This window comes from Lynx canadensis, chromosome B2 (genome assembly GCF_007474595.2).
Source record: "Lynx canadensis isolate LIC74 chromosome B2, mLynCan4.pri.v2, whole genome shotgun sequence".
Lineage (NCBI taxonomy): Eukaryota > Metazoa > Chordata > Mammalia > Carnivora > Felidae > Lynx > Lynx canadensis.
The window spans coordinates 43,122,221-43,145,977 of NC_044307.1; the positions used below are offsets into that span (position 1 = coordinate 43,122,221).

Sequence of the window (23,757 nt, forward strand, 5' to 3'; positions counted from 1 at the left end):
TAAACTTGTCATCTTTCATTCTTTCATTCAGGGTCTCGTTCTACTTATTCTTCACGACAAGTATCTCTTTAATGGATTCTATCTTATCTGTTCTCAATGTCATTAACTTAGCAGAGCCTTTTCTGCCTTCTTGCTTGCAATACTGCGGGGCCACCTAATTGGCCTCTAATTAGAACTGTGCCTGTTCTACCCTGTAACCCTACTCCTTCCTTTACACCACCATCTGAGTTATTTTTCTACAATACAGAGCTGTTTATATCCACTCCTTGCTCAAAAACTCTCAAACAGCTCCCTGATCCATAATAGTCGTTAAAAAGAAATTTTGCCCACAAAATCTTATTGAGAACCTAATGTGTATCAGAGATAAAAATTCATCTGTATTATTCAGAGAAAATGCTTTATTATTTGCACAATGCCCGCACAATAATTTGGGGTTTCTGTAGAGCACAGATAACTGCTGACTGACATCATAAAGTCTAGGTAAACTGGCTTGGAATTCAAAGTCTTCAAACTGTCATCACCCCATTCCACCCTCCCCTCAGGGTACTCAAGACTTGGTTCCTCAACTTTGCCTAAACAATTGTACTTCTTCCTTCCTTCCTTCCTTCCTTCCTTCCTTCCTTCCTTCCTTCCTTCCTTCCTTCCTTCCTTCCTTCCTTTTTTCTTTCCTTCTTTATTTTTTTTTTTTAATGTTTTCTTATTTTTGAGAGACAGAGAGACAGAACATGAGCAGGAGAGGGCAGAGAGAGAGAGAGAGAGAGAGAGAGAGAGGGAGACACAGAATCTGAAACAGGGTCCAGGCTCTGAGCTGTCAACACAGAGCCCAATGCGGGGCTCGAACTCACGAACTGTGAGATCGCGACTTGAGCCAAAGTCAGACACCCAACCACTGAGCCACCCAGGTGCCCCATACTTCTTTCATACATCTGTATTCCTCCCCCATTTTATCCCTGCTCCTTTTGCTACCTGAAGTACCATTTCCAAATTCTTACTCGTTTCCCTTACCTCTGTTTCATAAATCCGATTCAAATGTCAATGGCCCTACAAAGCTCCCCTGACTTCCTCAGGCAGACTGTGCCCTCCCTCTGTACCTGAAGCACTTTGTCCAAACTTGTGACACCACTGGCCACATGGCACTGCTTGCATGCACATCTCCTACACTGTGTTGGAACATTCCGTTATCTCTATATTACATACCCCCACTTCAACATATTTCTAATACGGTACTTGGAAAATGTTTATTGAATTAATAAATGGAGATGTCAGAGCTGCAGGGGCCCGAGGACATGTAGGGATGTTAACACATGTAGGGACCTTCCACTTCTCCATCATGAGCAGTTCAATTGTACAAATACGGATTTTGCCAAATGGACTGTTCAACTCAGAAAGCAATTGCTGTCCTTTGTATGTGATGGATGCTTTTACCCTATCAGGGAGGCATGTGCTTTGAACTGGTTTTCCAGCAGCGGTGGTGGGTGACAGATGGACCTGTAGTAGCATGGAGTCTGGCCTTACCTTCTTTTTCATTTTTAAAAATTTTAGCCATGTGTGAGTTGGTTGTGTGAGTGAAAAGAACCATCAAAAACCGAAGGTGTCTGCCCACATGAGGACTGACCCCTATTCCTGTCTTCTTTAGACAGCGGTTCAGAGAAAAGCACATTATAGAACTTGGGCTAGTTTTCTTTCTCTTCTCTTCTCCTCTCTCTCTTTTTTAAACTATTGAAAGCTTGCCTGGATGAGAAGTGCGTGTCAACTATAACTCACTTACTTATGAGGCTCTTACCTAATTAGTCTAGAGTATGGGAATGGGTGTTTTAGGTTAGATCAGGAATGAAGAATTAAATCAGAGCCAGAAATGTAGTTTCTAACTTCTCTACTGGAAACTATAAAATCTGCACAAGTGTTTGAATTGGAAGTGACAGGAACCTGTAGGCCAGGCTGTGAACTTCTGGAGCCAGAGAGTCAACTCAAGTACTCCTCCCTGGTATTTCCATCAGGGGCACAGCTGCCCAACTGTCACCTTGAATGCACCTGGGCAAATTCAGAGCCTGACATTGGGCTCTGCCCTCACGACCTCTGCCAACTAATCAGTCAAAATATTTCCAGATCTGGAGAGCCTACTCCACATGTTGGGTAGATGCCCAGAACTGCAAAGTGCACTCCAATCAGGTGGGAGAGCCTATCCAGGTGCCAGGGCAAGAATTAACATCTGACTGACATATGGGCCGTGAATTTTCTCTTCTCACAGCTTGGGGTCATGCAGAGGCAGTGTGTGGGGGTGGGATATTTGATCTGTGCATGCACAGCCTAGGGGATTTGGTTTAAATCAAATCATAATTAAAACACCAGTCAGGAAAACAAGGCATAATTATTTTTTTCCTGCGTATTTTTCCTACCTTGGATAGAGCCTTAAATACACGCTGGCTACAATAAAAGCCAGGTATCAGTTTCATTTTGGGAAGGTGTAAATTTTCCACTTAAAACAATCCACTTATTATGTTGTGGGATTAAGTCTGCAACTACATCGGTAAATTAAATGACAGTTCAATGATTATATTTGCGAGACTAAAGTATGTAACACTATTTAAGAAATCATCAAAAAGTAAATCATCTCCAGTTCAACAGGCTCTCATCATGGCTGTTGGAGGGGGTTTCTGTCACAGTACCAATGAAACAGTACACAAATGTTTCACTTGAACAAAACTCCCTTATGAATGTTAGATGTTTCTGGGATGGTAAACAAACAATGTGTTTTAATAAAACCAGTGTGCTCTTTTCTAATATTCACCTACTTAGATAGAAAATGTGAATTGAAAATTTAAATAGGATTTTTGTTAGGTGAACCTGAACAATTTAATATTATTATTATTATTAATTAATATACTGACGTTGTAGATATAAATATATATCATCTACTTGTTCATTCACAGACTTAAAGGAGGATTCTTGCCATTTTTAGAGCACAGTTTTTAAGTTTAGAAATATCTCAGCTGAGGTTAGTTCCTCCCAACGAATCCTTTTGCTGCTTTCATGAATTTATGAGTTAAAAGAATCCTGTGATTTTTTTTTAAAGAAAAAATAATTTCCTTTTGGGAGTCACTCTAAATATTTTCCCACTCTCTGGCCATTCCCTCAGAAGACTGCAAAAACCTAGAAACTGCAATAACACGTTCAAATCTCAAGATCTTGTCCTTTTCGGATATTCTGCTCAAAAAGTTTCTCTTCGTTGTCAAATGTTCCTCTTTCCTTGTTCGAATTCCTCCTCTACTCTCCAAGATACAGCCTGCCTTTTACAATAAATAGAGATTCATTAACTTCTTGAACTACTTCAAATTTTAAAAGACTTTGAAGGATACACACTTGGAGAAATTACACAGAGCTGATTAGGGCTCTCAACTTTGAGATCTACTTTAAAGGTGTCCCCCCATTAGAGAAGACTGGTTTTCTCCTTTTCAAACTATGTTCCTGAAAACTCTAGGATTCTTTGAAGATTTTCTAGGGGCCTCATGATTTTTTTTTTTAATGTTTATTTAGTTTTGAGAGAGAGAGAGAGAGAGAGAGAGAGCGAGCACGAGTGAGTGAGCATGAGTGGGGTGGGGGCAGAGAGAAAGGGAGACACAGAATCTGAAGCAGCCTCCAGGCTCTGAGCTGTCAGCACAGAGCCTGATGCGGGGCTCGAACTCACGAACCATGAGATCATGACCTGAGCTGAAGGAGGATGCTCAACTGACTGGCACCCAGGCACCTCCTCATGATGTTTGATTTGAATGTCCATTTACAATTTTTGTGCTACTCATAATAAAGGTTCTGCCTTTTCACATTTTATATTTGAACTTCCTGTAAACGTTTTGCTGATTAGGATAAGGTTACGTCTTGGAATTTGGGCTTGTTAGATTTTGTTTGTGGATACTTTTAAAGCAGACCAGAGAAATATTCTGTATACAACTGGGCAAATGACTACATCACCTTAGGGTCTCTACCCGTCGCAGAACCGAATTTGAGGTCTCTACTTCTGACACAGAGGTGAAGGCAGAAAAAAGCAAAATGCCTTTGAATAGTAGCTATTTACTGCAGAGACAAACTAGTTGTTAATAATACTTGAATTTTCAAACTGGAACTGGATAAGTCCTTATAAACAAAATCACTGGCTGCCTAATTTAAGGTATTAGTGCAGACAGAGGGTTCAAATGAGAGAAGATCTCACTTTCCTTCTCCCTGCTGTCTGATGATTTAAAAAATGAACTAAACAGCTTTTACAGTATAATGAGATTGTGCCACCTCGATCTGGCAACACAGAATTATGATGTTCTGCTTACAACAGCAGAAATAGTTTCAGTAATGAAGTTCATTATTCATTCATCAAATTTGGATTCAACAGGCAAAGCAAAATAAACTTGACCCTGAAACTTTAAGCAAGTATTTGTCAGAAAAGGGTCTCCAGGTGACTGAGATTTTCTTTATGGCATCTTTGAGTAGCTTCGAATGTTTTAAGATACCTTAAAAAATATTTTCCCGAAATCCAAGAAGGGTCGCCCTGGATTAGAAATGCATATATTGATTCTCTTTAAATATCACTAGTTTAAAAATGTGAGCATTTGTTAAATATTGTTAGTTCAAACAACTTTTAAGCAAAAAATTCTAACGATTTTTCTTTTGGGCCAAGACCACTGCAGGCCTGTGTAGAACATTATTAAGAACTGCTATATTTGTGAATCAAAACTTCTTAATGCTGCATAAATAAAATAAAATATAAAAATAAGGTGGACACTGTGATGGATACAATATTACAACTTTCACCCATAACTTTGTTTTTGAAACACCTTCACTGTTCTTTTAAGAGTAGATCTTCTAGATATAACATATCGATTTTTTGAAATATCTTATGAAGAAACCTTTTTCTAGTGGAACATACACTTGTCTTCTACACAATGTAGTTTAAAAAATATGGTCTCATATTTTGAGGATAAGACCACTTAAAAAGTTAAGAACAGAGACCATTCTGCAAAGAGGAAGTTTAATGAGTAGGATTAGTAAGAATTCACTGAAGCCCATGGTCCTGGCAATCGATAGAATATTCCTGGCCACAGACAGAACTCTGGTACTTACTATGTAACCTTAAGCTGGTTACTTAATTTTTCTCTAAAAAATTTTTTTCTAATGTTTATTTATTTTTGAGAGAGACCGAGAGTGAACGGGGGAGAGGCAGAGAGAAAGAGAGACACACACAGAATCTGAAGCAGGCTCCAGGCTCTGAGATGTCGGCACAGAGCCCGATACGGGGTTCAAACTCATGAACTGTGAGATCGTGACCTGAGCCGAAGTCGGACACTGAACCCACTGAGCCACCCAGGTACCCTAATTTTTCTCTACATCTCATCTATAAAGTGGGATAACTAACACTCATCTTGCTGTGCTGTGAGGAAAAATAACACAAGTGAAAAGGTTTTTCTAAAATAGTATATGAATTATGATTTGATATGAACCAACACTCATCTCAGATCCTAATGGTTTTCTCTGCGAAACTCTTCCAACTTCTTTATCCCTACATTTCAAACATTCTCTCCTTAAGTAATCCGAAATTGAACGCTGTCCCGATATTCAACTGTTTTTCACCTAGAGAAACCACAATTTCATATAATTTGACATAATGAATTTTGTCACTGAAATCTCCCTGCCCTATTTTAAAATTAAAACCAGTTAAAAGTTTTGCATTTTTTTTCTAGAAAACACTCACTTTTAGGTTATTCTCATATGATAAATATGCCATATGTTAATTTATTTCAGAGAATCAGTAGCCCACAAATCTAAAAAGGTACATTTGCTCCAATCTCTAAGGATAGATTTAGTACTTCCAAAAAATGTACTGAGAAAACTTTTGCTCCCAGTAACAACACAAATATTTAAGAATTCTTACCCCATTTATCCTTGGTATTTGCATTTGAAAATTATTCTAATATTTTGTGACATTTAATTTTCCATGCCGAACAAATAAAATGCAGACAAATCTAATGCACTTATGACGCAAGAATTATTCATGAATGTGAAAGTCTAGATCAAAATAGTGAAAGCAATCCACTATGCCACTTTTGTTTTTCAAAGCTTCATGTGAGGAAGTCTTAAAGGAAATTTCCCATTTTTTATACCTGTGTCTATTTTGAACGTTCCTTAAGAACAAATGATATGAGAGCATCCCCCCCCGAACCCACAATAGATATACCCACATCAAAGTAAAGGATCACTGTGGAAGAACAGTACACTTGTGAGTGAAGAGGCTGGATTCTGGGGTCAGTCCTGTCACTCACTTACAAGGTGCCTTTGGGTACATTGCCAAGTTTCTCTGAGGCTGAGACTAACTGGGCCTTCGCAAGTGTTAGCCAGCTCTAAAATACAGTACTGTGACCCTACCTTAGAATTTAAGTCGGCAGAATGGATACTGAAGCACAACTCGCTGCTGGGGGTGCACGTAAAGGATTATTTAGCTTAATGACGGTGCTTAAATAAGCAACTGTCTTGTCTCAGTATTGTAGTTCAATGGAAGAGTCACCTGTTAACATGCAAATTCGGGGAGATTAACATATTTTTCTACTGTGAATATCACTCAGGAGAAGCTAAAATAGATTTAGGCATTACACACGGGATTAGGTCATCTCACCCAGCGAACACGGTTTCCTGTTTCTGGCTTTCAAAATTACACACCTGGTTTTATATCAGCCACTCACAGTACTTCCCACCGAGAAGTGGGATTGTTTTCACACCACGTGCAAACAGTGAGGCTCTAAGTGCAACACACGTTTGACCTTTTTCTACACGATGAACAACCACTACCTTGGGTTACTCTTTGGAGTATTTTCCCTGAAAAACATTTCGTTCACAAAAACTTTAAATACTTTTTACTTCTAAGCTGGCACAAATACAGGCACCTGGGTGACTCAGTCCTTTAAGTGTCCGACTCTCGATTTCGGCTCAGGTCATGGCCTCGCAGTTCGTGGGTTCTAGTCCTGCATTGGGCTCTGTGCTGTCAGCACAGATTCTCTCTCTCCCTCTCTTTCTGCCCTTCCCTCTTTGCACGCACTCTCTCTCTCAAAATAAATAAATAAACTTAAAAAAAAAAAACTTGCACGAATAAGTTCCAAGAATATATTTTTAAAAGCCATTACCAAAAGCATTTGAATTTTTAGGTTGAGAGAAGAAAATACTCTTCAAACAATTAAATACCAACTGATTTTTCTGATAGGACAATTCCTTTAAAGCTTTTGCTACACTTTTTTTTATTGGGGGGCTCTGATACCTTTCTTAAAGTAAGTTTTATTTTACCCTTTACTATTCTGTGTTTTCTTAATTTTCTAACATACTAACACTACTCTCAGTAAATGAAAAAAATTAAAGAAATGATGGCATCAGTAAAATATAAAAAATGTAAAAACTGTGGAAATAATATAAAAAAATTATCACCAACTTTGATATACTCAACAGTCTCTGAAAGTTGTTTTTAGTAACTTACATAAACTGAATTTGATGAAGCTCAAAAAATTTTTTATTTTATTTTTTTTAATGTTTATTTTTGAGAGACTGAGAGCGTGAGTGGGGGAGGGCCAGAAAGAGGGAGACACGGAATCCAAAGCAGGCTCCAGGCTCTGAGCTGTCAACACAGAGCCCAACGTGGGGCTCAAACCACGAACCGTGAGAACATGACCTGAGCCAAAGTCGGACACCCAACCAACTGAGCCACCCAGGTGCCCGTCAAAAAATTTTTTTAAATGTTTATTTATTCTTGAGAGAGACAGAGAGAGACAGAGAGAGAGAGAGAGCGAGGGACAGAGCACGAGTGGGGAAGGGCAGAGAGAGAGGGAGACAGAATCCAAAGCAGGCTCCAGGATCCGAGCTGTCAGTACAGAGCCTGACGTGGGGCTTGAACTCATAAACCATGAGATCGCGACTTGAGCCGAAATTGGATGCTTAACCGACTAAGCCACCCAGGTGTCTTTTTTTTTTTTAAGTTTATTTATTTATTTTGAGAGAGAGAAAGGGAGGGAGAGTGGGGGAGGGGCAGAGAGAGAGAATCCTAAGCAGGCTCTGTGCTGTCAGCACAGAGCCTGATGTGGGGCCAGAACTCACGAACTGTGAGATCGCAACCTGAGCTGAAACCAAGAGTCGGACGCCCAGTTGACTGAGCCACCCAGGCGCCCCCAAATCACAGACTCTGAGGTGATTTCCAGAATTATGGGAAAACTAAACAATCATAGGAAAAATAAACAACAGGCAAAAAGTAAAATTCGGTTTTAAAAATGTTCTTTAGTATGTGTATCCAGAAAGTCAGGTACGTAGAGGGATGGGGACAATCGCAAATGTGTTTTAGGAGGCAGATTTTTGGGGCTAGAAGTTGGAAGGCCCAAATTTTAGACCTTGGTTATATCATTTAGTCTAATTAATAGCTTCACCTCAGAAAAATTACATCAATCTTCTAGGTATGATACTTTCTCTGAGCTTCTGCATAGGATTGCGAATAAATGAGAACACAGGAAAGAAAGAAATCACCAACTAAAACCAATAAGCTAGACACAGAACTGCCATAACTCCTTGGTCAGAGATGGTGGCTGAGAAGTGTCTCCACGACCTGCGTATGAACGGCAGGCTGGCCGGTGTCTCAGCTCTCCACCCCTTTCCTCTCTGTGTCAGCAGCCACTATGTGCAAAGCATCGTCTCCCTCTTCCTCCTCACCTCCACCTAACACAGCTTCAATCTCTTCTTCTGACATTTCAACTCATTGCCTGGGTGAGGAACTCACAATTGTTTATGCAACGAACTGTAGTTCTGAAACCGAGCATGTTGTGATTTTTGTACAAAATTATGTCAAAAGTCATTAACAGAGTGGAAAACAGAACGAGGACTCACTAAAAGCAGATTGCTACGGGTTTATTGATTGATTGATGTTGGAATTAGATGTCTGTGCAACCTACTGTTATTTTCATTCTCTAAATCAATTTCCAAGTATCGGGAATTGGCTACATATGAACCAAGTGATGGCTATTTTAAATTAGCCATCACATCTATATATACACCAGACAAGCACTTAGATTTGGAATGACATGGTGCAAGGACACAATCTTTATGTCTCCTAAGTATAAGCTAGTTGTTATGAGCATTTCAGTTTACAAAGGAACTGGTAGGCTAGAGGTAACTGAGCTCAACTTTTGTGTATGAAAATTTAGGTCTCAATCCATGGTTACTACAGACGCAGTCTGCATGCCTCCTCTCTTCTTACGAGTTGCAGCTCAAAACCTACGTAGCAGTGTCCCTAGGCAGCATGAAGTATTATTTCAGGGAGTGAGCCTCAAGGAGCTGGACATCAACATGCCCCAACATCAGAAGCACCTCCTTTTAGCAGCTGAAGGTATGTGGGGGCCAGGAGAGAAGCGCCATATTGTTAGATACCCAGTCTGCAAATCTCTTCCACTTTAAGGAGAATTTTTAACTAATCTGAAAGACAGATTTATGAAAGGAACAGCATAGGGAATATTGTCAATAATATTATAATAGCGTTGTATAGTGACAGATGGTGGCTACACTTGTGGTGAACACAGCATGATGTATAGGGTTGTTGAATCACTGTGTTGTATGCCTGAAACTCCATTGTGTGTCAATGATACTTCAATAAAAAAGGGGCAGATTTATGTATTATATATAATATATACCATGAAACTAGGTCTTCCTGATCATATTAATCATGCTATAAAATAGAGTAGGCACATTCAGTCCTGCAGCCTGGGCAAATTATTATAGCTCTAGGTAATAAAGCAGACTTTTCAAGGTGGGTCTTTTCTGAGGACTGATGAAAATGCAGGCGCCCCCTCTCTGGTGATTTTTACCAATTGCTGTCACTCTGGTAGCGGCTAAGTGAACTTTCGAGGTCATGGTTTATTTGCTCTATTTTTCCAGATCTGTTTAAATTAAGCATTTAAAAGTTGCAACCTTAATTTAAAAAACCATATTGGTTATATGTTTATTACATAAACAGTAGCTTAAATCATCTCTGAACTTGGTTTCAAGTACATTTTCTGACCATCTGATAATCTCAGATTATCAAAGCAACATTACATGAATAACAGAATACCAGTGAGGCATATATATGTGTGTGTGTGTGTGTGTGTGTGTGTGTGTGTATACATATATATATGACGTGTGTGTGTGTGTATACATCAACATCCCCCAACATCAGAAAAACCTCCTTTATACACACACACACACACACACACACACACACACACACGTATATAAACAATGTCATCGGGGCGCCTGGGTGGCGCAGTCGGTTAAGCGTCCGACTTCAGCCAGGTCACGATCTCGCGGTCCGGGAGTTCGAGCCCCGCGTCAGGCTCTGGGCTGATGGCTCAGAGCCTGGAGCCTGTTTCCGATTCGGTGTCTCCCTCTCTCTCTGCCCCTCCCCCGTTCATGCTCTGTCTCTCTCTGTCCCAAAAAAATAAATAAACGTTGAAAAAAAAAAATTTAAAAAAAAAAACAATGTCATCAACCAAGATGGTTAAATGATCGGTCCAATATATTTACATATAAAAAACTTGGAAGAATGAAGCAGCCACCACTCCTTCTTATGACTAGGAGATTTTCCCCTTATATTGGATGTTCCTTTATGCAATTTTATCCATTATTTTAGTTACCATTTTAGGTTCTTTCTCAAAAATCCTGTTTCCCCTTGTTATTCTTTAACCTGCCCCCTTTTCCTTCTCTCTCCACTCCACTGCCTCAACCTTTTAGTCATTATTTGGCTCTTATCTATGGACTTGATAGTTTTAATCCTTTGTTAGAAGATGGTTCTTTCAATCTCAGTTTTTAAATTCTTCCAACCATCTCATATTTTTCTAAATTTCATTTTTATTTTGCCTTATCACTAAAAATCATCTCACCTACCATGCAGGAAAAAAGAAAAAGAGATACTTGATTCATTCTGTCCTTTCAACTGAATGATCTAAAAACATTCATGCAGAAGGATATATTGCTTTCATCAGTGTATTAAAATCATGTCCTCATGACATAGAAGACAAATTTTACATATTAAACAAAAGTGAAAATAATAGTTATGATTACAAAAAACTTCTGGACCCAAATATACAAAGCTTGAGATACATTCTTGCTGTCACAATGAGCATCCATATAATTCACTAATGAAAATTAAGAATGGAAAGCAAGCATTCCTTTTAACTAAAATGCAGAAAAAAAGGAGATGATAGAAATCATGATTTCTATCAACGGATAATAGTAAGACCCATCCTCAGGAGAAAACGCATAGTATATTATACCTATGTATGTATGTCTGTATGTATATATGTATGTATGTATGTATGTATATGTGTATAATGTTAAACATATATGTAGTCTGCTTTAGTGTATTAAGCAGAAATGAATATGAAGAAACCAAACAAATAGTAAATTCTAATGTTCCTCAGCCTTCAATCAAACTTCACTTTCTGAATATCAAACCCATGCCTCATACAGAGAAAGACTTGGAGAAAGTTCTATTAACAGGAATAAAGATTTTTTTAAAACGGCCACGAGATGAGCATTTAAATAAAACACACACACACATACACACACAGACACACACACACACACTCACACATACACACACTTTCTTTAGGCTGTTGAAATACAGTCTTTAATTCTCCATTAAAAAAAAAAAAACAAACCCTGATTATAAGCTTTACAACCATTTGAAGATGTGAAAGACTATCTGCATTTCAGCCTACTTCAAAGCCAGTAAAGAAATCATTTCTTCTTCTTCCAACTCAAAGTATGTTTAGGAGCAGGACATCTGATAGAAGTGGCATTGCCAATCTAACCAATTTTAAAATATAAAGTGCTTCTGGCAATATTTGGATACATATAATTTGACAAAAAAGTTTTATAAACCTAAGCTTTGAAAAATAGAAAATATAAGCCCCAACAACAAAAAAGCATAATTTGTAATTGAAAGAAAATAATATTTTGTAGAAAAAAACTGTCCTTCCAAAAAGAGACAAAAATGACTAACTTTTATTTCCCAAGAGGACTATGCCACTTTTATACAACAAAATTACTGTCGCCACAAATTGCTTTCAACAATTCCATTGCTTCTTCATTTGACCACTTGAAAATCAAAATTCTTTCAGATTATAAATATAACTTTTTATAACTCTGTTATTACGTACTGTGAATGGGGAAAGGGGGCCAATCTTGTGGCCGTAGCGTCGAACGGCCTCTCTGATGTGGCAGGGCTGGATGGCATCGCTGTGAGCCTCAACACCACAGGCCGCAGTGCTCTGCGACAGAAAAACACATAAATTGTTACTAAATCAAAAACACACAACAGAACTACAGTGTATAAAATATGAAAATAAACTTTTATAAAATGGACGTTTTTTTCCCCTTTGGGATGCACATTCCTGCTGCCATATACTACGTTTAAAAAAAAAATTCCATTAACAAATCAAAGATGACTTTTACGTGACCCCTTCCTTAGCAGACCTACCAAATGCAATTTTTATGCCCACAATATTTCACCTAGGCCTGCCTGTCAGGGTGCAGGAGAATACAGCCACTTGCGTGTAGATGAGAATCGTCGTGGGGGCTTGCTGAAAGAAGTTATAAAAGGAAGTTTTTTTTTTGAAAAACATTTAAACATTTATCATTACAAATGTTTCTTCGGGACCTGTTGGGCATGTTTCTGAAATAACTTGAGGGTCATCAATTTTAAAATGAAAAATATAAAATTGCTGTATATTTATTTATAATACTGGGGTCTGTCATAAACAATCATGTTAACTTGGTTCCTAGGGCCAAAAGAAAATAAAACAAAACCTGTCTCTTTTAATCTGCTTCATCTGTAAAAAGGCAGGTTTGAAAGTACAAAAAGACACAAGAAAGAAAAAGATGATCTGCAAAGAGGGTATGGATACCAGCTCAAGAAATGTATGTAACGTGATTTAAAAAAATTAAAATGTTCAATAGGAGCAAGGTAGTCTTGTGGTTCAGTTGCAGGCTCTGGTTTTCCAAATACCTGGGTCCAGATCCTATCAGTTACCAGTCCTGTCAAGTAATGTAATATCTCTGCATTTCAGTTTCCTCATCTATAAAATTGGGGCAATAATTTTAATTGCTTTATACTTCAATGGATACCAGATGCCAGTCATTAACATTAAAGAATCAACAGGAAGAAACAGTAGTTTGTGTATTACTATAGCTGTATTCTAGAGGTCAGTCATAGTCACATAATGATTATTTGTCTTTCTGATAAATACTAAAATGACCACTTTCATAATTCCTTCTAGGAGTACAACTAATATGACCGCTATGGATAGTAATTTGGCAAAATCTTGTCAAATGGAAATGGACCACCATTTTTGACCCAATTTCACCTCTAAGGATTTATCCTACAAATATATTACACAGGTACACAATTTTATATATCGTATCTATACTCTCACTGCAGAACTATTAGGATTGATGAGGTAAATATTCATCAATGAGGGAACACTAAAATAAATTATGATACATCCATCGAATGAAACAGAAACTACAGCAACCACCAAAAGTTCCATCCCTACTGCTATGGAACTATCTCTAAGATGTATTGTATGAAAAAATGCAAGGTGTCCAGCTGGGTGGCACTATGTTACTACTTATTTTTTTATTTTATTTTTTTTTAATTTTTTTTTCAACGTTTATTTATTTTTGGGACAGAGAGAGACAGAGCATGAACGGGGGAGGGGCAGAGAGAGAGGGAGACACAGAATGGGAAACAGGCTCCAAGCTCTGAGCCATCAGCCCAGACAGAGCCTGACGCGGGGCTCGAACTCACGGACCACGAGATCGTGACCTGGCTGAAGTCGGACGCTTAACCGACTGCGCCACCCAGGCGCCCCACTACTTATTTTTTTTAAAAGGCCGAACATTATAAACTCATTTAAGCATAGAATATTTTTGCAAGGGTACGCCAAACATCAGTAATAGTCCTTATCTCTTGAAGGATAAATGGGTATCTAAAGGACAGGAATTAGAAGAGACATTTTCACTGTATATCCTTCTGTACTTTTCAGATGTTCTTTCTGTACCTTGTGCATGCTTTTCCGATAGCTAGTAAAAAATATAAAAATTCCCATTCAATGAGAACATCTGCTAATTATCTAAGTTGAACCTGAAATAAAGTGTACAATATGAAACAAACCAGATCTTGACCATTTTTATGATTTTAATAAGATATGCAATAAACCAAATAGGAATTTACTCTAGAGTCTCTTTCTCAACTTCATTCCAACAATGCCCTAAATAACATATCTGTTGTGCCCGCAATCACACAAATTGTTATCTTAACCCTTCATTTGGCACTGATATATAAGTACACAGGGTTTTTTTTTGGAATGTTTTCTTGATTCTAATTTCAAATACTTTGTGTCAGTTGGAATATATTAGAATAAATGCAATTAGTAGGTATCTGATAAGGGTAAAGACTCTTCTGTGAGTCCACTGGGTCCCAGAAGATGAATATGACTAATACAGACTCATTAAAGGTTGAGGCATTCTATCTATTTGTGGAAATCAATGCTATTTGTGGAAATCAATGCAAATATTTAGCTGGATTTGGAATTTAGAGCTAAGTTTTGCAGTGGAAATACAAAAGAGAGAAATCAAGAGGGTCAATATTCTGCATAGTAAGTAGGATGGAAAGTTCCTCTATGGGATCTCCTTTCTCCCCACAACTTGGATTTATGTTTCATTTCTTTCCTCCATGGCCAATGTATGATTCTGCTTTTCCTTACTTTTCCAAATAAATTTGGTTTTAGTCAAAACCATAGGACATTTGGTCAAAATCTCTCAGAACCTCTGGCATGGCAATCAAATAGGATTTCAGAACACTGAAGGAAACGTAAGCTAGAAACTAATGGTTGAAGCGTGATCTTCACTAAAAACATGAAGCTAACTTATATAAAAAACAAAAATATTCACTTTTGTGAAAAATGTCATCAGATTTCCAATTTGCCCATTTCCGATTTATCTATAATTAAGTAACCGCAAACAGCAGGAAGTTACCATGCGCACATTTCTACACTTTCTTGACTTGCCCACTGAGTTCTTTGGAAGGGAACCTTTAAATCTAAAATGATAGATTTTGGAAATCTCTTCACATTTCTGTCAACATCCAGGACTTCACTAAGGTATTTGTAATCTGTTCAAATTCAAAATTCATACCAAGTTGAGAATTTTTAATTTAGCAGTGGCTCTACCCTTTTTGTAGAATTCTTCATAATTGTTTCAGAAGAATAAGCATTACACTTATATATTTGTCATTTCATTTTTAAAACTCTTCTATTTGGGGGCGCCTGGGTGGCTCAGTTGATTGAGCATCTGACTTTGGCTCAGGTCATGATCTCACAGTTCGTGAGTTCAAGCCCCATATTGGGCTATCTGCTGTCAGCATGAACCTGCTTCGGATCCTCTGTCCCCCTCTCTCTCTGCCCCTGCCCAGTTCATGCTCTCTCTTTCAAAACTAAATAAACGTTAAAAAAAAATAATAAAAACAAACATCTTCTATCTGCTATGATCACATTTAAAGAGTGCTAGATTTATTTATCAATTCATCTCTCCCATTTGGATTGTGCCAACACTTTAGGATATTCTTTATTTTTAGAATTTCAAGGATAAAGCCTACATATTTGACAACGTAAGGACTCCTGTTGTGTAACGAGTGCTGAAATCTTCACCAAAATAAATCATTTATCTCCTTGAGAAAAGCTCTTGGTAAAGTTCTTCCTCATATGTCAGGTCCTCCTCCTCTTGGCTGCATTCATACCGTTCCGGTATTCTTCCACTGCATCTTTACTTATGTCTCTTCATCCAAAAGCTGATGCGGGGAACTGGAGGCTGAAGTATCATATGGAATCCCACATATTCCTGGATTGGAGCACTGTCTCTCTGCTTGTCCTTGCTGGCTTATGTTGAATAAAGTCTCTCCACAGTTTGAACTCGCAACTGTGGTCCAAGGAAGCTACACTGAACTTGTATTGCTGCTGGATCTCAAACAAATATCTGTGCCTGTCTTGACTTTTAAAAAAATGGTCAGCAAGTTAAATTGTCCTATCCTTTCTCGACCTTTCCCTTGCCAGGGAAGTCCAATTTTAAGAAGGACCTGGAATCTCAGATAATGGCCACTTATTCTTTCCACATCCAGAATGATGGACTAGATCTTTTGTTAAACTTGAAATATTGGTTCTTACAGAGGAGTAGCACATATTTCAGATGAGAGCAAAACAAAAGGTTAGTACTACTATTACTGATATTTTTATTACTCACTGACCTCAAAGGTTGAATTATAATCTGACTGGCCAGGTATGTGTCTTCCTTTTATTCACTGCTGGACACGTAGCTTTCCCAGAGCTTTGTGCTTATGGAGGATTCTTTTCAGATGAAGGTGGGCCATTCTTTGGCCAAAGATCACAGTATATAATATAGTTAGTTTCAATAGTTGATTTTCTCATTTCAAAGTTTAATTGAGATGTTTACTGTGAAAACTGTAGTTCTATGTAACTAGAAAAATCTTTTCTTTAAGGAAATCAAAACTAGAAAAGGTACTTGAAGAGAAGATGAGAGTATCACTAGATTTAAGGATTCATACATTATTAAATCTGGAAGCAATGCAAGATGCCATCTGTTCTAAACTTCCCCAACTCCTACCCCATTTTATAGATAAGAAAGTGAGGATAAGGGACATGGCCAAGATTATAGTGACAGTACCACTGTATGGCTATACATTGAATCTCTTGGCTTCTAGGACACATGGCTAATACATATAGGCTTTATTATTTTATGTAGAATGAGTTGTACTATCTTACCATCATAGCTGAAGTTTCCCAGGACTAAAAATGAAAACACAGCAAGAGTCTGAATGTAGAAAGATGTGGAGGAGTAAACAGAGAAATAATTAATAGCTTTAAAGTGGGAAATTATTCTGATGTCACTGATTTTGAATTTAGGAGAATTCAGATATGGACTAATCTAATACTTTACTCAGGAAACCTTTTCTATAAAACAACTCTAAGGTGATAGCTTTCAACAAGATTTGGAGAGGAGTATTTAAATATTTAAGAGAAAAAAAGAATTCTTCAGAAGTTTTAGAAATTCTTGAAATTTTTATGTATGTGTGCATAATTATCTCAAATGAATTACAACTTCTTACATACTTAATAAAGCAGGTCCACTGAAGAGGTCTTTTAGGTAACATTTTGTTGTCCTAATTTCAGTTACTGAGTGAGCTGGAGCTCTATAGCTAAAATTCTTTAAAACTACTTTATAATACAGCAGTTCCTTATAGTTCAAATTTTCCCTTAATAAATAAGCACTGAGCTCTGTTCTGTTGTTTTGTAAATGGAAGAGGAAACGAGATGAGACTAAAACTTAAATTTGCTTACTATTATTATAAAATTATATCTTGGCATGGTTCCATTACTTGTAATGGCAAATGGTTCTTATTGTAGCAACTGAGTTTTACTTATTTATTTAAAAAAATTTTTTTAGGGGCGCCTGGGTGGCGCAGTCGGTTAAGCGTCTGACTTCAGCCAGGTCACGATCTCGCGGTCCGTGAGTTCGAGCCCCGCGTCAGGCTCTGGGCTGATGGCTCAGAGCCTGGAGCCTGTTTCCGATTCTGTGTCTCCCTCTCTCTCTGCCCCTCCCCCATTCATGCTCTGTCTCTCTCTGTCCCAAAAATAAATAAACGTTGAAAAAAAAATTAAAAAAAAATTTTTTTAATGTATTTATTTATTTTTGATAGAGAGAGAGAGACAGAGCATGAGTGGGAGAGGGGCAGAGAGAGGGAGACACAGAATCGGAAGTGGGCTCCAGGCTCTGAGCTGTCAGCACAGAGCCCAATGTGGGGCTCCAACTCACAACTGTGAGATCATGACCTTAGCCGAAGTCGGACACTTAACCGACTGAGCCACCCAGGCACCCTGTCAACTGAGTTTTAGAAAGGAGTATCAACTTTAAACAAATTATGAAAAACAAGAACATGAAAGCAATAGAGACTGATCAAAACCAGACAGAAATTGGAAAGGGAGTGCCTATATTTAGAAGGAGAGAAGAACAGTGGCTTCAGTTTCCTGTTTTTACTGTTTTAGTATAAGGGTGGGCTCCAGTCAGTATAGGGGGCACATGACCTTAGAGACTTTAAGAAATATAGGCCAGAATTCAGGGCACCCACAGCAGGTGTGAAGTGAGGAAGGAAATACCAAAAATGGGCAAAATCAAAGAAGGTTAGTCCCAAATTCCGTGTACAAACTTTCCCAAATCGATTTCTCTGTGGTACCAAAGCCAAGAAACCCAGTTAAAATGACATGAACTGAGGAGAGATTCCAGCTGCTGCCATTGAAGAGGAGTCTGAGTTTCAAGTTTAGAGCTCAGTGTAGAACAGTAAATTGTCTGCCTAACACACATGCACACAATCACCACCACTATCAACACCAAGAACTCTTCATATATAAGAGTTCACATATATTAGAGAACACAAAATTTCTACAATATATTACCTATGATATTACCAGGATATAACTGAAAATTACTAGACATGCAACAATGTAAGAAATTGCCTGAGATGAACAGAATGAGAGAGGAGGCATTATTTTGGTCTCCACTGAGCCTAAGTATCACAGAAAGCATGATTTATACTCAATGGAGATGAAAATAAGCCATATTAATTGACCAAAGAAGGATTTTAAAGCAGCTATTATAACTATGTTCAAGAAGATAAGGAAAATAAACTTGTAATAAATGACAAATAAACTAGATGCACAACAACTAAAAAGAAATCACGTGGAAATTATAAAGCAATTAAATAGAATATCACAAATAAAAAATTACTGGATGGGTATAACAGACTGGAGCTGATAGAAGAGTCTGGAACATAAAGAAATATTAAAGAATTTATCCAACCTGAAGAAAGAGAAAAGACTGAGAGAACGGTTAAACAGGTACCTGTGGAACAATATCAAAGTAACTATCAAATATGTACCTGGAGTCTCAGAAGTAGAGGAGAGACAGTGAATTGAAGCATAAAAAAATATCTGAAGAAGTAACTGCTGAAAATTCCCCACAAATACTTAAAGGCATAAACCAATAATCAAGAAGCCCAGTGAACCCTAAGCAGGATAAATACAAAGAAAACCATGTTTGTAGATATCACGGTCAAACTGCTGAAAACTAAAAATAAAGATATAATCCCAAAACCATCCAGAGAAACAGAACACATTACAAACACAGAAACAATAATACAAACTACTGACATATGATTGAAACAATGGATGCCAGAAAATAGTGGAATGATATCATTAAAGTAGTGAAATAAAATTGCCAACCCAGAATTCTATATCCAGTGAAAATATCTTCTAAAAATGAAAGAAAAGATATTTTCAGAAATATGAAAACTAAGAGAAACCATCACCAGCTAAACTGCACTGTAACAAATGCTAAAATAAAATTTAGTAGAACAAAAGAGGAAAATAGTACCATAAGGAAATCTGAACATAAAAAAATAGTAAATGTTAAATGGAAATGGTAAATGTTAAAGTCTATTTTTTCTCTTAGTTTCATGAAAATACATTTGATTATTTAAGGTAAAAATAGTATTATGGTTTATAACATAAGAAGATGTAAGATGTATCACAACTATGGCGTAATGGACAAGAGTAAAGTACATGCGTCTTACAAATATGAGTCTCATATTTTATGTAAGCAGTACAATAACTCCAAGTACACTGAAAATTTAAGGATATATTGTAATCCTTAGCATAACCACTGAAAAAATAATGCAAAGAGGTATCACTAAGAAACCAGTAGATAAACTGAATTTCTTAAAGAGCACAGAACCCAAAATAAGAAAGAAAAACTGAGAAACAAAAATAGAACAAGCAGAAAACAAATACCAAAATAGTTGACCTATATCGGATCATGTCAATAAATACACTGAATATCAGGGAATTAAAGACTATAATTAAAAGATATACTTTAGAAAGGAAAAAGAAGCAAGACCCAACTATTTGGTGTTTACAAGAGATGTGCTTTAAATATTAAAGGCACAGATACACTGAAAGAAAACTGACAGAAAAACATATCAATGTAAACAGTACAAGAAGGCTGGAATGGCTATAGTAATCAGATAAAATAGACTTCAGAGTGAATAATATTACCAGTGCTAAAAGGAAGATTTCGTAAAGATACAGAGGTACGCCATAATCATGGATTATATGAGTTGGTACTGTTAAGACATTCATAACCCGAAGCTGATGGAAGTATTCAATCTGATCCCTTTCAAACCCCCACTAGGCTTTTTTGTCTTTTTCTTCCTCCCTTCCCCTCTTCTCCTTCCTTCCTTCCTTCCTTCCTTCCTTCCTTCCTTCCTTTCCTTATTCCTTCCTTTAGGTAGACACTAAGATGTTGATTCTAAAATTTATATAGAAATGCAAAGGACACAGCATGTCCATAAAATTATGGCTGAAAGATAAAGTTTGAGGTCTCATACTACCCGCTATAAGACCTACCATAAAGCTACAGTAATCAAAGCAAATGGTACCAACAAAACAACTGACAAATCAGTCAATGAAACAAATGAAATTCCAGAAATAAAGACTAGATATGTGGTCATTTGATTATTTCTTTCTTTATTTTTATTTGAGAGAGAGAGAGAGAGAGAGAGAGAGAGAGAGAGAGAGAGAGGTGAGAGAGAGAAAGAGCGTGAGCAGGGTGCAAGGACAGGGAGAAAGGGGAACTTAAGCAGGCTCCACACTCAGCACACATCCTGACATGGGCTTGATCGCACAACCTGGGTCATGATCTGAGCTGAAATTAAGAGTTAGACGCTCAACTGAGCCACCCAGGTGTCAATGGTCATTCGATTTTCAGCGAAGCCACCAAAGCGATCTAATGGAAGAAAAGAGTCCTCAACAAAAAGTTTGGCAATAACCAGATATCCATATGTAAAAAAGTGAACTTGACCTCCAGTCATATAATACACAAAAGTTAATCTGATGATGATGAAATTGAAATGAAAGTGATACAGCTTTCAGAGGAAAACACTTATCACCATGACTTGAGAGAAGTCAAAGGTTTCTTAGGATACAGAGAGCAATAAACGTGTGAGAAAACTGGATGAATGAGACTTCATCAGAAGTTCAAAACGTCTGCTCATCAATATATACCATTAAGACAATGAATCGGTAAGGCATGAACTGAGAAAAAACATGTAGAAAAAACATTTGACATAGGATTATTACATAGGATATATATAAAGAACCCCTACAGATTGGTGATAAAAGACAATCTTCCCTCAAAATACTGTAGAAAAGATTTGAAGAGACTTTTCCCTTAGGAAGATACATGAATGGCCAGTCGGCACTTGAAAAAATGCTTAACATCATTTGTCATCAGGGAAGTGCTAACTCAAAGTAAAATGAGTCACTGTTGAATATCCATTAGAATGGTTAAAAATAAAAACAAGGATAACACCAGATGCTGATGAACATGTGAGGCATATACTGCAGGTGTAAGTATAAAATCATACAAATATTTTGGGAAAAGAAAGTCGTGGAGTTTCTTTCTTTCTTTTTTTAATATTTATTTTGAGAGAGAGTGAGAGAGTAGAGGAGGGACAGAGAGAGAGGGAGAGGGAGAGAGAGAATCCCAAGCAGGATCTGGCTGTCAGTGGGGCTCAAACCCACAAACCATGAGATCATCACCTGAACTGGAATGAAGGGTTGGATGCTTAACTGGCTGAGCCACCCAGACGCCCCATTCTTAGAGTTTCTTTGAACACTGAACACATACATACTCTATGGCCTAGTACTTTAATTCCTAGCTATTTCCCCAAGAGAAATAAAGGCATTTGCCCATAAAGACTTTCACGATAAAGCTCACAACAGGTTTATTTAGAATACCTCAATAACTGGAAACAGCCTAGGTATCCACCATAATCAGAATAAATACATTGATATATTCATACAAGGGCATATTACTCAATAATAAAGAGGAATAAATTACACTTATACGGAAAAACAAACTTCAAAAATATCTTGAGTGAAAGACATTTCACTCAAAAGAGTTTACATCCTACATTTTTCTTATATGATGTTCCAGAACAGAAAAAAACTGAGCTAGTATGAAAAAAATCAGGACAATGATTGCCTTTCTAAGGATAGTGGCTGGTATTGACTGGGAAGAGGCATGCAGGAACTTTCTGAACTGATGATAATGTTTTACATCTTTGAGAGGGATTTACAAAACAACAGGTTACACATTTGCCCACATTCGTCAAAGGGTATACTTAAGAATTGAGTGGTTCACTGTGTGCTAAGTTTTACCTTAAAAAAAAAAAAAAGAGAACCACAAAAAAATGTTACATAATGAAGTGTTAAGCCATGAGGTGTACTAATGTCTGTAGCTTACTTGGCATTGTAGCTAAAAAAAAAAAAAAAAAAAAAAAAAAAAAAAAGATGAACTGACAGATGAGCAAAGGAACAATTAGATGCATAGATATAATAAAAGTCAATATGTAGATAATACCGTAAGTATGGTAAAATGTTCACTGTAGAATCTAGATGGCAGATATGTGGTGTTAACTCTACAATTCTCTTAATATTTTTGTTACGCTTGAAAATTTTTATAATAAAATATTAGAAAAAAATCGTTATCTTGCTTTATGCAGAAGAAACCTGTTACGAAAGTTTCAGTAGAAGTCATTAAGTATGGTCAAGCATAAATTGGTTGTTTCTAAAAATCTGAATGATGAGCAAAACAGAGCACATTTTCCAGACCTGTGAAACAAACTCAACAAGCCTTTCTCTGCTCTGCATCAGAAAAACAAAAACAAAAAAACAAAAAAAAAAGGAAAAAGAAAAAAAATTATCACTGACCTTTTTTCTTTTCCTTTGCTTGGTTTTAGTCAAGTCTTGTCCAGCACTCCCATTCCCAAGGGATCCTGCTGTGGTTTTCCCTGAGTGCTGTGACCCAGATGATGGGGCTGTTGGTGTGGGAGGAGGTGTGGTCTCAGGAGATTCTGGGTAGGACTTCATGCTAGACCCCTGCCCAAAGAGATTTATTTGGTTTTGAAATCAAGTGACCAGGACTTCTACTGACATTCAATTTGGTTGAATACCTCCTGAATTCAATACTTCTTGAGGTTTACAAGTATCAAAACACAAGGTATGATTATCTAGTGCACAGAAATGGTGCCCTGTCTTGCCCCTGAGAGTCTAAATAGTCTAAATTTTTAATCTGTCTGATCAGCTTAATCTTAATCTGTCTACTACAGCTTCTGAAATTTCTGTTGATTCGGTCAGATAGAGAGATTTCTACTTGGAGGTTCTGTCAGCATGTCAGACTTACATGTCTCAAAAGGCACCTCTGAAGTCCCCCCCAAACCGGACGCTGTCCAGACATGATTTGTATCAGTGTGACCAGCCTTCTACCAGTGACTCAAACTCAGTGCCTGAGGGTCACTGTAGATACCTCTAGCTCCTTCCATTTCTAGTTCCTGCCTTCTTTCATAATATCCCTCATTTCTATCTGGTTTCTTTGGCCATGACTGCAGGTCTGTTCTCTCTTCCATGTGGAAGTGCTTCAAATGTTTGAGGACTGTCACTTTGCATAGCCTCTTTTCTTTTATAGGTCAAATTAGCTCACATTCCTTCAACCACTTATTTCAGGTTCTTTCACCCTCTAATAACTCTC

The 23,757-nt window shown here is 37.4% G+C and overlaps 1 protein-coding gene across 2 annotated transcripts in view; it reads right to left on the reverse strand.

The window, feature by feature from the left end:
• Window positions 1-23,757, reverse strand: part of SUPT3H (SPT3 homolog, SAGA and STAGA complex component) — a 543,143-nt gene that overhangs the window by 73,695 nt on the left and 445,691 nt on the right. For both annotated transcript variants that reach the window (XM_030315632.3, XM_032593173.1), the window contains exons 10-11: window positions 22,941-23,108; window positions 12,201-12,311 (exon numbers count right to left, since the gene is read on the reverse strand). In XM_030315632.3, the coding sequence (XP_030171492.1) occupies window positions 12,201-12,311; window positions 22,941-23,108 (279 nt within the window). The remainder of the gene's footprint in view (window positions 1-12,200; window positions 12,312-22,940; window positions 23,109-23,757) is intronic.